The sequence below is a fragment of the Hippocampus comes genome, unplaced genomic scaffold (genome assembly GCF_001891065.2).
Source record: "Hippocampus comes isolate QL1 unplaced genomic scaffold, H_comes_QL1_v1.1 scaffold360, whole genome shotgun sequence".
NCBI classification, from domain to species: Eukaryota; Metazoa; Chordata; class Actinopteri; order Syngnathiformes; family Syngnathidae; genus Hippocampus; species Hippocampus comes.
This window is the reverse complement of record NW_017804810.1, coordinates 234414-251087: the sequence shown is the minus strand read 5'-3', so window position 1 is coordinate 251087 and position 16674 is coordinate 234414. Positions and strand designations below refer to the sequence as shown.

Below are 16674 nucleotides of genomic sequence, written 5' to 3'. Positions count from 1 at the left end.
CAAATATATGACAAAATAAAACGTTAAATGTTGTTTACTTGTAAAAAAAAATTAACATACAACTATTAACCAATTATTTTATGCTCTAAATATTTTTATACTATTTGCTTAATACATTAAAATAACATTGATGCAAAAAATATTGGCGGACTCAATGATGTAAATGCTTTGTGGAACCAATTAAAGAGCTGGCCGTATGATGCCTTGGGGATCATAATTTTGTCCATTCCTGCTCTGTATGTAAAACAGTTTATAATGGTACTTACTTACTTAAGATTCCTTATGATGGATTCAGTTGAAATGCACTATTAGCAAAGTTTCCCCTTTTCCCTTCTGCAGGGGGCACAGTCTGATAATACTAAAAATGGCTAAGGCTTCTTTGTGTTTTCCTTTTGCCTGCGTGCCCTTGAATAAGGCACCAGAAACTTGAGTATTTTGGCTAAAATGACCTCAGGGAGAAGGGTCTATAAGGACTGAATCACTCATGGTACAGAAAAATATAGTTTTTTCTTGACTCTCTACACACAAGGTCGCACCCTCGCCACCAACAGAAAAATAACCGCTCGAGTTTTAGTCGTCACAAATGAGAATTGTCAGCACATCCTGATGCCAAACCCTTATTAAACTCACATGATCTCTGTCATAAAACAACAAGAAATTGCTGGTTTGATTTAATAAATTATACATACACTTTTAAGATGTACAATGGTCATTGCATTTTTCCATGTCTTTTTTTTTTTAAGACAAAATCTGCATTCAAAGTATTTACACATGTACAATTATCAGGCAGCACTTTACAAAGCAAGGCGAGAATGACAGACAAAAGGTCAAATCAAAACCCTCCTTCTCAGACTTGTGGAGATTACATTGCTGTCCCATGATTAAAATACATGTTTCCCTTCCCAACTGTGATGGGGATTAAAGGGAAATCAGGGGACTGAAGAACATCCATGAAATTCACCAAGAACCAATGGATATTTTAAAAGGATTACAGTCCATTGACTGATCAAATCAAAAGGTGGGAGTGAGATGTGACATGTATGCAGGGGTCATGGGTGAAAATCGATTTATTCTATGATAGGGTTGGAGGGCGGGACTGAGCTTGCTCTTCCTGCTTTCCTTTCATAGTTGACAAGCCTTTGGCCAACCAGGTACCTGCACACAAAAACGATTTTATTATATTTAGCAAATGTCAACACTGAAAACAGAGCTCACACATGAAAAGCCCGCCTCTTGCTATGCTAAAGCCATCCTTACTTGTCATTCTTGATGTGCTCATAAAGGCGTTTGAACTGTCGAATTTGGAAGGACAGGATGCCGATAAGTGAGACCACCATCAAGAGGAAGGGGTAGATTCTCCTCTGCATTAGAATCTCCATCTCTGGGGTCACCCCTATGAGAGCAACATATTTGTTTAACATATGTAGAGCACCACCATATGGGTAACAACAAAAGTGGCTTGAAAAGGAAGTATATGTGCTGAATAAACTCATTCAACTTCAGCGGGCCAAGGATTGTACAGTGTTCAGACACTCACCAACAGCAGGCACCACCCCAGCCGCAATTACATAGGGCACACACAGGGACAGCAGCAGGACAGAGATGACCGGTGCTGCCAGTTTTCGGATAATGAAATGAAGATCAATGTTGCGAATTCCATTGGCGTACACCTGGGGGGAAAGCAAAATATACTCAGTCAAAATGCAACGTAATTGCCACAGTCACACACAAAATTAATTATTAAAAACAGATTCCCCAACTGTTAACACCCTTTTACCTGTTCAATAACAGTTTTCAGCCACCATTGAGGACCCATCAAGGTAATTGCTGCAATGATTTTGGCATGAAGCACTCCAAGAGCCCAATCCTGCAGAAAAACAGGGGGATCAAATTTGCATGATTCACAGGGTACTCGTGATGCTCTGCTCCAAAAGAACAAGAAAAGTAAAAATGATAGATATACGTTTAATCCTGCGAGGGAGATTACCTGCCAGGGATAGAAGAGGGGTGTTTGATCCAGGGGTACCCTGAGGGGAGCTACAATGACCAGCTCAAACAGCAGACCCAACAACAGCGGGATGACTCCAGCGACCAGCAGAGCAACAACCAGAGTTTTCAGAATCTACACAAGTTTCAAGTTGGATGAGCAAACAAAGGAGTAACAATTATGGCTTTATTAAAATGATGAGCTTGCTTCTAAAAAGCACAATAGGTAAAGTATTCCTAAATGCAGGGCTGAGGTTTACTAATACAGTACTGTACACCCATATTTTGAGTGCCTGCTGCTGTAGGACCCACATTTTGAATGTCCGCTACCAGGGAAAAAATTGTTATCACAACACTCAGGTTGGTGCAAATACAAGATGCGCCTTCCTGACACCCACCATGAACGTCCATTCCTGAACTTTGTGCACAATGACGGTGCGTCCTTGGGGCATCCAAGCCAGCAGCACTGTGACTCCGCGGATGGACAACCAGCATACATACAGGCCGCAAGCTGCTGTGTACAGCTCATGAATTTTGGAGCTTCCGGTCCAGAAGGACATCAGCCATCGTCCGGTGAACACTGGGGACAAAAATGAATTAAATAGATGCATGTGTTTATCTCCTCATTATTGCAACTTCAAGGTGGTCATTGGGCCTGGCAGAGGAAGGCTGAAAGATAGAGCTGTTTAAACATCACACAAGTCTATAACTAGAAGATTCAATTCTGGTCAGGGCGCGGATGAGAGAAAAAAAATGCTATCTGTACTATATCTCTCACCTGGTAGTGTCAGGCACACAAGACTAGCCACCAGCAGGGTGATGCACATAAATCCTATCAGGAGCATAATCTAGAGGAAGGAGTAACAATGTTGATGTCAGTGTTGAGGACACACGGACAGATCAACTACACCCACTGCAATCAAATAAAAAATACTTGACAAGCTTCTCCACTGGGAACCACACCCTTGTGAATTTGAAGGAACATTATGAGGGAGTTTTCTTCCTCCCGAGCAAAACTTGAGTTGAGGTTCAATTTGACACATGTTCCTTGTTGTCTTAATTATAGGGGAACTGCTATGGAGCAGCACACACACTAAAAAAAAAAACCCTGCAGAAATGGGTTCAACTCACTCTGAATGGAAAGCGAAGAGGTCTGTGGTATGGCTGGAAGCCCACTGGCCCGCCCTGCTGCAAAATGGCCTGGTGGGCCGCATGCAAGCCCTCGCCAACCGCCGGTGGGGGATTGTTATTATTCTGGTGTCCCGGGGGAGGGTTGTTATTGTTGTTCACGGGTTGGTTAGCATCAATGTCCTCCTGCTCTCCAAGGAGGTACGAGTGGAGATCTCTGTGAAGGCACAGATAAACAAATCATAGTTGAAATGAAAAGGTGCTGAAAGCACCGAAGCGTGACATTGGCTTTGGGACTTACAATAAATATCCGGCACTGACTGTCCAGGCCCGAACTAAGCCTTTGAGCCACTGGCGAGTATGCCCTTGCTCCAATAAAGCTGGCAGCACAACCTGAAGTAATAATAGCTCCAAAGACAGCTCGCTGACTGGGGCATCGCTGAGGGAAAAAGGTTCAGAAAAAGCCATTTCACCAACATAAGGAGGAGCATGTGAAAATAAAAACAAACAAAACAAAAAAAACAACAAACAATGGTTGCAGTTCAACTTCTTAATTTTGTTTCAAATAAAAAGAGAACAACAATTTCTCCCCTCTGGCATAAGTAAAAAGATCTATTTTGTCCAAACGAAAAACACCGCAACAAATGTTGTAGTCTGCTGGTTACCTGTAGAGCATGACGTTGTATGGCAGGAAAGTGGGCATCAGTAGTTTAATCAACCTAATTGGCAGCCACAGCATTAACAACACAATGGAACCAAACACCACCACCGACAAAATGAAGCGCCGCAGGTGTCGGTAGATGGGAAGATGAATCATCTCCTGCACTGGGTTAAAATCGGGGTCGTTGAGGTTTCTCAGAAACCACAACACTCCAGGCCTCAGCACCTGACACATGAATAGGTGGGGAGGAAGAAAAGTTAACAAATGCTATTTTTCCCCCGGCCAAGAATAACCTGCTGCAAACGGGCTTACTTCTCTTAAAAGCAGAATAAAAGAAGCAAAGTAAAAGACGTAGACCATCCCAACGAGCCAGTGCAGGAACATGGTGGTGCCGGGTGCTGATTTGAAACTCATCTCTCGATCTTTCAAAGAGGCATCAAACATTTCCTGCACATTCAAGGTTGACAGAAGGCGAACAATGATTCAAAGTTTGTGTTTCGACAATTCCCATGCCGTGACAGCTCATTAAGTGCGCAGTGGCAAATCATCCAGTTTCTCTTAGTTGTGAATGTACTGTTTGTTCATCTCTGGGAAGAATGTCTATTTTGGACCTTGTAAATTTAATCCAACTGTACGGAGCTGTTTTGAATTGCAAGGGCGAGAAGCCGCGTTCTATTTCTGACAAATTTATGAAGACAAAGGCATCTTCTTCTGCATGTGCATCCACACGAGGGATCAGACATCTATTTTATCCCTTGTTTACTCCAGGACAGCATTTAAAAGCGTTGACACGTCTGGGTTTGAGTTTTTGATGGACCATTTTGAAGGCGAGCTCGCAGAAATATAAGGCAAATGACAAAGCTAGCTTTGTCATGAATAAAACAATGTCAATATTTATAATTGTTTTGGCCATTAAATTATCCAATCAGCAATCCCAAGAATAACAAGTGGTGGCTGTGCCTCTATTCAACAGTTCCTTCCAGGCTACAGACAACCAAAAAACTAAGCAAAAAAAAGAAACCAGACCTGGGCCTTCATTCAACCCACTTCAAATTGTCGTCGAAGGATGGCACGGTGCGGTTAAACAAAATGACAAATGAGCCGTACAAGAGAGATTCTTACCAGAGAGCAGATGTCAAGCCACCATCCACAGATCAGTGGGAAAACGCCGATCTCCACAACAACCAGCAGGGAGACCTACAACCAATGAATAATGTTGATTGGAACAAGAATAAATCTCATCATGGTGCAAATAAAGAAAGAAAGAAAGAAAATACTAGTTTAATGTGGTCATTTGTACGTTCTGTGTCACATCAAGAGGTATACAGTATTCAGACAGTGTATGTCTCCACAAGTGAAATAAAGCAAATGCATACGGTATGCTGTCAGGTTACCTTGACAACAATGTAACAGACTCCGAGGAGACGTCTGGAGCGCTGAAACCGGACCAGAGCGGCCAATCCCTACAACATCCTTGTTAAGGTTCAACACCAGAAACTCATGAACACATCTTGAATAGGCATGGAGCATGTGCCATGTAAGGATACGTGACACAGTATAAGTGTCATGGCCAGCAGGATGTAGCCAACGATGGTTGTAATTAAACCTTCAAAATGGGAAGCTTGAACCTAAAACATAATACCAAGAGGAGTCCAAATCTTAAGTGCACCACTCATAATGCAAGGTGAATTTTTTCAAAGTTAGGTTGTGAAAACAATGTCTTACATATTCCTCAAAGCCAAGCCCCACAACAGAGAAATGTCCAATGTGGTAGGGACAAAATGCTGTCGAAGGAATAGAAATGCGGAGATTAAACATAACATCGACTTCCCCATTACACCCGACAAAAGTTGTGATTTTCCACTGAATTTCAAATTCATTGTCTTGGTGTGAGAAATTCATATTAGTCAAGCTCTCATATTTTTAATAAATGAACTACAAGTAGCCCATGTCCACGCAAAAAATAAAACGTGAGCTTGTTGACATGGCACGGTGGACATTTTGACTTATGTTCGCATTTAATTAGCATCCTCACCCAGCAACATGATTACGTGATCTAGTTTAATGATGACGGAGTGATTCTGATGAGAGGACTTGGAAGGCTCGTTCTTATACCGGCAATATTGAATAGTGTACTTACCAAAGACCAAGATGAAGAGTGTGTTGAGAGACACCACCCAAAATACATGCTCCTGCAAGACAAACAGAAGCCATGAAGTAGGAGGATTCCGGTGGGCAAAACTAATTCTCATTTGGGCATGATTTCACAACCTTTATTAGGTCAAGGTACATATTTTACATGAGGGGAAAAAAATGACAGCACTCCAGCCCACCAAAATGCCACACATACTGAAATAGTGATGTTTGGTGGGAGGGGGAGTGCATTTCATTTTTCTGCTTGTCACTATTATGTCCAATACTTGCAGTCTCATAAATCTTTTTCAAACTAAAAAGATGAAATTACATCTTTTGTCACAGCGCATCTGATGATCTCTCACACGGCACACAGTAGTTGGGAATAAGGACAAAACTTACCAGAAAAACCAGTGATCCATCCAAGCCAAGCATCTGAAAAATGAACCAAATTTGAGGGCTTCATGTACTTTAGTGTAATAAAATTTCATGCACTTACTCTTTCCCAGGTGAGTTCCTCGGCTGCTCGGTCCCACTCCAAAGCATTCCAGTTCATGTCATCTGCAGGATATATTTCCATGTTGAATCTAATAAGAGTGGCTAGGCAGCAATCTGTTCCACTTTTTCTTCACATCGCTCCCACATCGGTCAAGGAACATGCATTGATATCAAATCAAAGAGGTCAGGAAATAAACTTGCTCCCTGACCTTGCGCTCCATTGTTCTGGTCGGCATCTTCAGCAGCAACTCCCTCCTCTTCCTCCAGCTCGGGGTCATCGCCCTGCTCTGGTGGATCGGGGGGCTCTGGCTCTGCATCATTCTGGGCTGCTGGCTCTGCAGGGGCCGGTTGGTCAGCAGGGGCTTCATCTGCTGCTCCCGGGCCCGCCGCTTGTGCCTGAAGGAACATCGCGGCAGCTTTTACAAGTATACTGTAGTGTGTCGCCAAGGGTACGTGGGCCAGTTATTCCACACATAACTACATGAAACACATCGGCCTTAAAAATCAAGCTGGAACTGGCTCAAATCAAGAGTGAAGAAAGGCACCTCATTGGCCTGTCCAGCTGCATTGGCCGGCGGAGGCTGGTGCTGCTCCAACCACTGCGGGGCGCCACCATGGACTATCTGCTCTCTGAGCCACACCAGGCTAATAAATGCGCACAGGGTGCAGGTAACCACAAAGCACCCCTGCAGACAGTCAGCCAGCAGGTTCTCGCTGCGGGAATGAAAAAATGAAAAGAGAAACAATGACACACTAGCAAGTTAAGTTTTTCCATCGAAAAACAAGAAAATAAGGTGCCATATTGGGATTTTCTGTGAGTGCAAGTGTGCATGCCGATTCGTAATGCTGTTCTCATGAGCATCACTCACGTGGAAAGCATGTCCAATGGCAGTGTCAGAAGGGAGCTCACGGAGCCAGTAAAAAGACACTTGTAGATGCGACCTGAAACAAGTGGGAAAAGATAATTATCTATCAGTTTGTAAAATCAACAGAGGAAGAAAGCTCACAACATGACAAATGAAAAGATCTTCCCATCTTGGTTTATCGAGGGGGACTTCAAGTTTCTTGCGCAGTGTGTCATCGTTTATATGAGAAAGTGGAACATCTCTGACTCTAGTTGAACCCTGAACACAAGGTAAGTACTAGATGGAATATGCACGTTCTACATTGAATACTCACAAGCGGTGAGAGGAACCACGCCAAGCCAAGCAAAAGCCACCAGTGTGTAATGGAACCAGTAGCGGATGGCCGTGCCCACGCTTGTCAGCAAGCCGGCACAAATGTCCTGAATGGGCAGACGTGACGGCATGTCGGGGGAGTAGACTGCAAAAGGTACACATTTGCAAATGTAAACGGAAGGAAATCTATTCATGGTTCATACACATCAGTGAATGAAATTCAAACACCTGCCAAAGGCTTTCAAAGCAATTCTCAACAGTTTCAAATGACTCATTTATGACAACATTGGACTTGCCTAACAAGCAAACTATTCTGTTGTATAATTATGAAGCATTATGTCAAACCTGAACAGTTTAAAACAGGCACAAGCAAATAAATCTGTTCCCAAGAAGAGCGATCCAGTTAAAAGTGATCACACAGACATCGAGTACAGCTACATCTGTGGCATAAGTGAGCAACATGTTTTGATACAATAAAATAAACGAGCAACTGCATCCACTTACTTGGTGTAAATGCAAATCTGTGCTTGCACAATTCACAATACTCCTTCCTGCTGTGTTTCAGCCACTGGACCAAACTGTACAGTAAAAACATTGGGAGGTGAAATTCAAAATTCAGGCATGGAATATTTGTTCAGTCACAAGGTATAGAAATAAAAGGGTTCACGACCAATATCCAAACACAGATCTCATGTAACGTTTTTTTTTTTTTTGTTTTTTTTTGCATTGTCATCCTTTACAGGTAGAAAATTTCAATTTCCAGTAAATGAGTGCCTTTTGAGAACTCGGGGATTGAACCGACATAATCAAGAATGAAATATGACTTGGATGGATGGTTTTATTTGCATTTTTTTTAATTAGCAAAACTTTGAAAATATATTGTCCTGCTTTTACCGGTAGTTGATCAACAACTGCCTAGAAACATCCATGCTCTTTTCCTCTACAGAGGGGATAACCGCATGCCCCACCGCCCTCCCCAGCCCCTTTTACCGGCAATGAACAATGCAAATGCAACACATCATGTAAAAATCGTGTTCAGCCCTTTTCCTCTGAGGGATCCCGTAGATTGGTCTGACATAACAACATTCAAAGTCCCTTACAAAAACGGAAAATCCTGCTGGAGTTTACCCTCTACAGTTATGTAGTAATTTAACCATAAACCCGATCTGATCATTACCTAATGGCTTAAACACCCAGGGGAAACACAAATCCTTAACTCACTACACTAAAAATAGCCCACATGTGATATTATCTAAATCAGTTACTCTCAGTCCCCCGCCAAGTCACTCAAGCGGCGGTGTAATAATGAGGACATTTTGATGATGAACTTCAAAACTGTTGTTTTTGTTTTGCAATGTATGTATGTCTGTTCTTAATTAGATCTATTTTTCATTGATTTGGCACATTCTTATTTAGTATTGATCGTTTTTACTTACCATTCTTGGTGAATGAACTTAATGCTGCCGGTGCAAACACAAGGGTGATACAAGGGTTTGTCCGGGGTCCCCTCTGAGCGGCAGACACGACAAATATCCGCTGAGGGTACACACACACGCACACGCACACAAAACCAAGACAGGTTTGTTACTTTCAATATTAGAGACAAATACTATTAACACGGAGGGGGGGGGGGTGTGAATCAAACAAACAATCCTACACTTTTAATCAATATTCAAGAAGTAGCTCTATGTTTCAAAATGTGATCCTTGCACTACGCTCCACGGATTGGGTTATTTATTAATACAGACCACATTATACAGTATTATGGAGGTAGAAATATATTCACTCTCCGCATCATTCATTAAGTAAAAATGCACAATATACTCTGAAAGTAAATCCAGTGTACCGCAATTTCTGTCGTAAGAATGATCACCCTACTTTGATTGAGGGTAACATTCATTTACTATGTCTCAGTATGATGCACTAGTAACAACTGCAAAATATATTGTTGAAATAATGCCTGGTCATCAGTACGTCAATGGGTGTGTCTTTTTATATAGTAATTGCATAATTTCGACGGTGGACAGAATGAGGTGACCACTGACTGTGCTTATGCATGGCTGATGACATCACTAAGTTCTGCTCGGCGTTAGTTTTATCGTAGTATGTTCTTCTTGATTAAAGTCCATCTGATACATGCTATCGTCTAGTAGCATTTAGTCTACATCCTCAGTTGGCTCTACATTACAATATTATGTGGTTAAAATCGAAGGTTAGCCAGCACTAGCAGGCCAGCTCGGCTTGATGTGGTTCTCGATGATGCGCTTACGATCAGTCTGACCTAATGCTGAGTAACGCAAACAAAGACGAAACACCACAGTTTACCTTCTTCGGTCGTGTCCATGTTGTTCACAAATCAACGGTGGCTGTTTCTTCCAGGTGTTGCTCGTTCAGCGAACCCATCAACGACTAATGAAATAGCTTAGCTGGCCAAGTTCCGCTAGCGAGACGAGTACAACGTTAACCTTATGGGTCAGAATGCATTGGCAATCAGAAAATGGTTTCCCAACAGACACAAACTCCCGCTGCTTGCTTCTTTGCCGTGTCCAATTTTAACATCCAAAATACGTTCGACGTTGCTAATTTCACGTTGTTTTTTTTTTTCAGTTAACACGAGAAATACCGCATTCCCTTAAGGTTGCACTGACAGTTGTTAAAGGCAAAAGACAAATTGCTAGCTGAAGCCTAACGCATGCGCCATGGGTTAGAGACACCGTCACAACAGTTTTTCGCCCAACGTCTTCTTCTTTAAAACATACAGTCACTTGAAAGCGAACTCTACGCCTTTATACTGCCGTCTAGTGTGTCGGAGAGTAAATCTATAACGTGCGCGTTACCCTTTGATTCAAACCCCCTGTTACCTATTTATTTTGTAGCCTGTAGTGAGAATACCTGTACAGTTCCGACTTCATACATCAGCAGTTTTCTAATTTAAAATTCTAAAATGTTCCAAAAATATTAGGTGGTAATGAAATACGGCACCTTGAAAATGTATGGTATATTTCGAATGAAAAAGAGCATTTTAGATTCGAATCTCAGTTGTCTTTTCAAGAGTGAAGAAACAGTAGTCACAGATCAATGCCTTACGTTTGTATAGGAACGATTTTTAGTCTAAATTTCGGAGGTAATGACGTCACCATATGACTTCATCGTATATTTGGCATTTGTAAACTTCGGCCAGACTTGAATTACATGACTATCTTATCGGAGTGTTCATCGTTTTGGCTTGAGACAAGTAAGCTTTTATTTTGAAAGTTTTGACAACAATAACTCTCGAATCCGGATCAAAAGCTCTTCCTTACCAGCTGCTAGACTCTCATTTTCTTCACTTTCTAGTTGGACAACTTCACGGTACGTTTCAAACACGTGTTTGCTGTTGTACTCGTGATATTTGCACTGACGTTTAATGTACATACAGCGTGTTTCGTTCTGCTGTTTTTGAAACACGGTGGCGATTGCACCGTTAGACTGCTCTTTGGCCACTGTCCGTCTGACCTGCACGCGCGCGCGTGTGTGTGTGCGTGCGCACCCAGATGGCGAACGAAGCGAAGCCGTGTCCCTGCGATATTGGGGATCGAATGGAGTATGGGGGTCTTGGCCAGGAGGTCCAGATCGAGCACTTTAAAGCATATGTCGTGAAGCCACCGGCAACATCAGACAAGGCCATCATTGTCATCCAAGACATATTTGGATGGCAGCTTCCAAACACCAGATACATGGCTGATATGCTTGCTGCCAATGGATACTTGTGTGTTCGATGCATGTTTATTAACTAACTGAATATATAATAATACGAAGACTTATTTAACTGGGAGGAGGTTATGGTCATATGTTCGAACATTTTGAAATGAAAGTCGAATGTTGGATATGTTCTCCACCCGTAGTGTGAAAGTTTGGTCTGTCATATCTTTTGCTCTGCAGGGCTGTTTGTCCTGACTTCTTCCTCGGAAAGGAGCCATGGAGCCCATCACATGACTGGTCCACATTTACGGAATGGCGCAAAGATAAAAAGCCGACCAACATCAACAAGTAACAACTACACTCTGCAGAAGATTTTGAGTTGCACATCACAGAATCCTGCATGCAATCATGCAAGGGGAGATGTCCGAGAAACAGGGCGTGCAAGTAGTTGCTGCAGCTGTTAAAATAGGATTGGTGTCTTGCTCATGGTCACCTCAGCAGTTAGCCAAGAGGCAGCCTAGCATTTCAGCAACTACTGCAATTGGTTCTACTTTAAATCTCATTCTTTGGTTGTAATACGGTCTGGCTGGAGACCTTAACCCACTTTCCATTTGCCTTCCAGAGAGGTGAACCTTCTGCTGCGTTTCTTGAAAGAACAATGTGGCGCCAAACACATTGGAGTAGTTGGCTTCTGTTGGGGAGGAATTGCCACACATTATTTGGTCCTGCACAACCCAGAGGTGAAAGCTGGAGTGTCATTTTACGGTATGTCCCATGCGCAACAATAACTTTGATACTAACACTTGAGTACAAACATGCTGTCAAACTTTAGCTCCAAGGGTTACAATGTAAGCAATGTAGCTAATATCACATAGGTATCATAGGAGAAGGAGAGGACAGGTATGATCTGAAGAGCCCGACCCTTTTTATCTTTGGGGAGAAAGACCATTTAATACCCATGGATCAAGTAAGGAATGATTTTCATGAGGATAACAGTTATCCTCCTAGCATCATCTTACACATTGCGGCACAACTACTGGCAACTTGTGCTCTTCAGGTGAGCGGTCTTGAAGCAAAGCTGAAGGAGAAATGCACCGTGGATTACCAGGTCAAGATCTTTCCAGGGCAGAATCACGGGTTTGCCCATCGAAAGAGAGAGGACATCAGCCCAGCAGATAAGCCGAGAATTCAGGAGGCCAGAACTGATATGATTAACTGGCTGAACAAGTACATTTAAACAACTGCAAAGTGGAAAGTCAAGTATGTGCCTTTGTAGTGAAACCTTTATGAGACATGTATACCAGCATATCCACAAATATGCAAAATGGGTTTTTTGAGAAACATTTCTCCCCAGTGGGGTTAAAAAAATTAAAATAAGGTGATGAAGAAAACAGTGCATGGAACCAACCACACACCTTTTTTAAGCCAATCAAAAGTCTTAAAAATGTATACCATCTCAGTTTTATACAGAGTTAATGAACAGTCCGAATTGAGTTAAGATGTCGGTGAAGACTAAAAGTCAATTAAAAAAAAAGTGCGAACATTGACAGGGTTTCTTCATTCTGGTCAGTTGTCCAAAAGTGTTGCGGTTTGAATGTGGACAACAGGAAAAAAAATTCCCATGTTCATGTGAATTAATTTTGAGAGAGCATGGTGAGAGACTGCATATGCAACATATTGCATGCAAAATGCTGTCATGGAATAAAAAACATTTCTCCAGACCAACATTTTAATGGCAACTTTGATACGAGAACAGGAAATTGTATCAAATGATAAATAGCAGTAAGCAGTGCGGTTTGGACGCAGTGCTGGGGAAGTGCCTCCAATCTCGAGAACCGGCAGGTTGCAACATTCTAGAGCACAGTCGAGCCTTCAGATGTTCTGGGGGCGGGGGCTTCAGTCTTCGCACTCTCCTGGGCTTCGGATGTCATCGATCTTGAGGATCATCTTGACGACTTGAGTGGCCAGCAAGATCTGCTGCTTTTTGCCAATGAGGGTCTCGATCACATGCTGCTGCTTCATGTCTGCAGTGAAAAAGAAAGACCGTCAGCAACAACTGTATGAAGAGATGTTTTGGAATGAAGGCAAAAGTCTATTTGGTTACTCACCGTTGGTGTTGTTATGCAGACAGTCGATGCCCAGGTGCGGGTTGTTGTCTCTGACTTGTCTGGCTCTGATCGCCGTCATGGTCTGAATGGGGTTAAGGCCACTGTTCTCAGCCAGTGCCATTGGGATTACCTCCAAAGCATCTGCAAATGACCTCATGGCATACTGCTCCAATGATGGGCACTTGGAAAAAAAAAAAAAAGGATTAAGCAACGTAAAGATAAAAGTTACTGCCACGGGGGTCCTTTAGGAAATGTGACGGGCAGTTACCTTGTCAGCAGCCTGGTTGACGGCCAGAGCACAAGCAATCTCGGAAGCTCCTCCTCCATAGACAACACGGTTGTCTCTGACCAGGTTACGAATTACACAAAGAGCATCATGGAGCGCACGCTTGGCCTCATCAATAATCTAATCAGTAGGAGAGATGATTAATCTAAATGTCACATTTAACTTGGAGTCATCACCCTGAATTTTCAGCGATTTACCATTTTGTTGCCACCACGGATGAAAATGGTCACAGCCCTGGTGTTCTTGCAGTCCTGGATCACAAGCATGTGATCCTTTGTGGTGCCGAAGGAAATCTCCTTCACCAGGCCAGCAGTGCCAAGCTTCTCTGGAGTCAGCTCACAGAACCTCGGCACGATGCGGCCCCCGGTCGCGATGGCAATCAACTACGCCAGGAAAATTAACAAACAGCGAATAAGACCACCCACAACATTCAGAACAACGTCCAGTTTTCTTGATTGCTTTTACAGTGCGTGTCTAACCTCAATCTCTGGCCCTCCGACCCAGCGGACAGCAGGTAACTTGCTCTGGAGCAGAAGATGGTTGGCTTCATCGTCAAAGCCCCACTGGCAGATGGCCAAGTTAGCACCGTTGCTTTTGACCTACAACAAATGAGGTTTTTCCATTTGTGCTTCAACTTTGTCAATAGCAACAGCTGTCCTGTTGGGCGACTAACCTGCTGGATCATCTCTTCAAACTTCTCCTTTTCATACTTCTGGAGAGCTTTGTAGTCCTCAACAGAGGAGACATCCAACTTATGCTTGGTCTTGGGCTTAGGGGGTTCAAACGGGCAGGTAAGGATAGCAATTTTAACATCTTTCAGGACCTGAATGGAGACAAAGTGAAGTCGGAATTAGCTACATGGTTGTGCAACCGTTAGACTGCCAGTCAAATTATACACGCTGCGACATTTGTACCTTTGGCATTTGAGGGTGACTGAACTCTTTGTCGACAATGACGCCCTTGATGAGCTGTGTGTCCTCCAACTTGCCTCCTACCTTACCCTCCATCTTGATGAGCTCAAAGTCAACATCTTTTCTCTCCATGTCAGCCACGGTGAGAATAGCATTGACTGCGATCTCTGCCATCTGCCTGTGGCACCGGTTGATGCTGAATTATGGGGGGGGGGGGGGGGGGGGGGGGGGAATAAAAAAGCTTAGCAGACCAGCCCCCCAGAAAGCATCAATTCATAAAGCATAAACATAACCGAGTTGCGTAGGAGACTCACACTTTAGATCCCAGTGTTGTCATGGCGGTCTGAATGAGGGGTTCTGTGTTATTGGGATCATACGGAAAGGTTTCTGCGATTTTGTTGAGCTGCTCAATCGCAATACGTGCGGCCTGATCGTAACCGTCGGAGACCCTGATGGGGTGGATTCCGCGGTCCAGGAGCTGCTCAGCTTGTTCAAGAAGAGCCCCAGCCAATACTGGCAAGACAAGAAATTAATGAGTGGAACAGACGACAAAATCATGATGATGTCATTACGATAGTTTATTTACTTTGTAGATTTCTTCATGAATCTTTTAAAAATGGAACAAGACGATTGACAATACAATGCTACATTCATGGCGGCCACAATACATGTTTGTGTTTTAAAAATACATTAACTGTACATTTAAATGCATTGCAAAGTGAACAATGGTCAATATAGAGTGCCAAATAATCCTACCATACATGTTTTTTGGCATGTGGGAGGAAACCGTAGTACCCTATTGTGAGGCGGACGTGCTAAACAGTCACCCACCATGCAGCCCACTAAGATTTCATCTACACAAAAAGGGGGATCTCATTTTGCTTTTACATACCAACAACTCCAGTAGTTCCATCCCCAATCTCATCATCTTGGGACTTGGACAACTCCACCATAAGTTTTGCAATCTGATGGTCAACATCCATCATGCTGAGAATAGTGGCTCCATCATTGGTGACAGTCACTTCTCCATCTTTGTCAACCATCATCTTGTCCAATCCTGGTCACGAAAATCAATAATTATATTTGATAGGGGGATTCTATTAAGCTGTGTCCCCAAAAACCAGTCGTTACTATTACATTTTCTTTGTGACTTGCAACAATTATACACACCGTTCGGTCCCAATGATGTCCTCAGCGTTGACGCAACTGCCTTGGCTGCCATAATATGAGACTGCAAACACAACAATGAGCAGGTTAATGGGTTATTTAAATTCGGTATACTTGGCAAAGTCTATTAGTAAATTTAGATGCAATTCGGAAATCATTAGCATCAATAGCGACAGAGGCCACAAGCCTATCCAGCAACACCCACCAACCGACCGCCCCGAGCAAGCACATGGGCCTTATGTTAGCATGGTGGCCAGAAAACAGACCCGTTAGCCTTTTACAAATGCGATCACGTTGCCGCTATCGCATTAATCTTACCCAGGCTGTTTAAAACCTTAACATTAGTGCATTTCACCGATAGCCGCAGAATGTCAGGTCGATCTGGTGATCATAAAACTGCTAGGAAATCGGTAACATGCGAGTAAACGTGCCAGACCAAGCCCCGCTAGCTCGCCCCATTGTACCTTCAGTGCGTCAATGCCCGTTAGCCTTGTCTTCTTATCCTGGTCTTTAATGATGATGAATGGCCTCCCATATTCATCGAAGGCAAGCGTGCCCAACGTTGACATGTTGACGGAGAAATTGGGGTACCAATTTGACTTTTCCCGGATAAAATGATGAGTTTGAGAGATGAAAATCTGGAGAGTTGGGGAGGTCCAAGCCGCACGGATCTGCCGGCGACTTCTGGAAGACTCCACGAGCGTTAAGGGCGGGACCAAGTGGAAATATTTAACTTTTACAGATGCACGTCATCTCACACTGGTAGATGGTAAGCATTATGTATATGCTTAAATGCGATACTCAGAAGGATTAAGTATTCAAAATTGTATTTAAAATGGTTGTAATAAAAACAAACGTGCGTTTTTGTGGTGGGCTCTTCCGATCACGCTAGATCTCGCCGTGTACCAAGATTCTCGCGTGAATTAAACCATTGGGT

General features: G+C 43.1%; 3 protein-coding genes across 4 annotated transcripts; 1 reads left to right on the top strand and 2 right to left on the bottom strand.

The window, feature by feature from the left end:
* Window positions 1-647: 647 nt before the first annotated feature.
* On the bottom strand, window positions 648-10323 carry marchf6 (membrane-associated ring finger (C3HC4) 6). The gene is made up of 25 exons (XM_019863142.1): window positions 9910-10323; window positions 9021-9120; window positions 8089-8162; window positions 7586-7729; window positions 7276-7348; window positions 6952-7120; window positions 6616-6802; window positions 6408-6469; window positions 6311-6343; window positions 5916-5967; window positions 5501-5559; window positions 5323-5403; window positions 5170-5238; window positions 4898-4972; window positions 4088-4222; window positions 3780-4000; window positions 3416-3553; window positions 3118-3331; window positions 2765-2834; window positions 2385-2566; window positions 1988-2122; window positions 1778-1867; window positions 1538-1670; window positions 1258-1393; window positions 648-1155 (listed from the first exon to the last, which is right to left on the bottom strand). The coding sequence occupies exons 1-25, from the start codon at window positions 9926-9928 to the stop codon at window positions 1068-1070; spliced, it is 2739 nt and encodes a 912-aa protein (XP_019718701.1). The 5' UTR covers window positions 9929-10323; the 3' UTR covers window positions 648-1067.
* A 502-nt stretch (window positions 10324-10825) lies between these two features.
* cmbl (carboxymethylenebutenolidase homolog (Pseudomonas)) lies at window positions 10826-12812 on the top strand. 2 transcript variants are annotated; one of them, XM_019863192.1, is made up of 6 exons: window positions 10826-10935; window positions 11118-11332; window positions 11506-11613; window positions 11888-12030; window positions 12141-12232; window positions 12323-12812. In XM_019863192.1, exons 2-6 carry the CDS (start codon window positions 11118-11120, stop codon window positions 12500-12502), a joined length of 738 nt encoding a protein of 245 aa, XP_019718751.1. In that variant the 5' UTR covers window positions 10826-10935; the 3' UTR covers window positions 12503-12812. The 2 variants fall into 2 exon arrangements, with proteins under 2 accessions (XP_019718751.1, XP_019718754.1); XM_019863195.1 differs by having other exon boundaries at window positions 10849-10935; window positions 11052-11332.
* A 164-nt stretch (window positions 12813-12976) lies between these two features.
* cct5 (chaperonin containing TCP1, subunit 5 (epsilon)) lies at window positions 12977-16445 on the bottom strand. Its single transcript, XM_019863180.1, has 11 exons — window positions 16202-16445; window positions 15741-15801; window positions 15463-15627; window positions 14885-15083; window positions 14574-14766; window positions 14333-14482; window positions 14139-14258; window positions 13857-14042; window positions 13642-13779; window positions 13374-13554; window positions 12977-13289 (listed from the first exon to the last, which is right to left on the bottom strand). Exons 1-11 carry the CDS (start codon window positions 16304-16306, stop codon window positions 13162-13164), a joined length of 1626 nt encoding a protein of 541 aa, XP_019718739.1. The 5' UTR covers window positions 16307-16445; the 3' UTR covers window positions 12977-13161.
* Between the last annotated feature and the right edge of the window lie 229 nt (window positions 16446-16674).

Coding starts and splice junctions, on each gene's coding strand:
- marchf6 (XM_019863142.1), bottom strand. Junction 7,349..7,585: donor CGTGGTTCCTCTCACCGCTT/GTGAGTATTCAA, acceptor CACTTGTTTCAG/GTCGCATCTACAAGTGTCTT. Junction 3,332..3,415: donor GTCAGTGCCGGATATTTATT/GTAAGTCCCAAA, acceptor GTGCCTTCACAG/AGATCTCCACTCGTACCTCC.
- cmbl (XM_019863192.1), top strand. CDS start 11,118: ATGGCGAACGAAGCGAAGCCGTGTCCCTGCGATATTGGGGATCGAATG. Junction 11,333..11,505: donor CTTGCTGCCAATGGATACTT/GTGTGTTCGATG, acceptor TTTGCTCTGCAG/GGCTGTTTGTCCTGACTTCT. Junction 12,031..12,140: donor AGCTGGAGTGTCATTTTACG/GTATGTCCCATG, acceptor AATATCACATAG/GTATCATAGGAGAAGGAGAG.
- cct5 (XM_019863180.1), bottom strand. CDS start 16,306: ATGTCAACGTTGGGCACGCTTGCCTTCGATGAATATGGGAGGCCATTC. Junction 14,483..14,573: donor GTCACCCTCAAATGCCAAAG/GTACAAATGTCG, acceptor GTCTCCATTCAG/GTCCTGAAAGATGTTAAAAT. Junction 13,780..13,856: donor TCCGTGGTGGCAACAAAATG/GTAAATCGCTGA, acceptor CCTACTGATTAG/ATTATTGATGAGGCCAAGCG.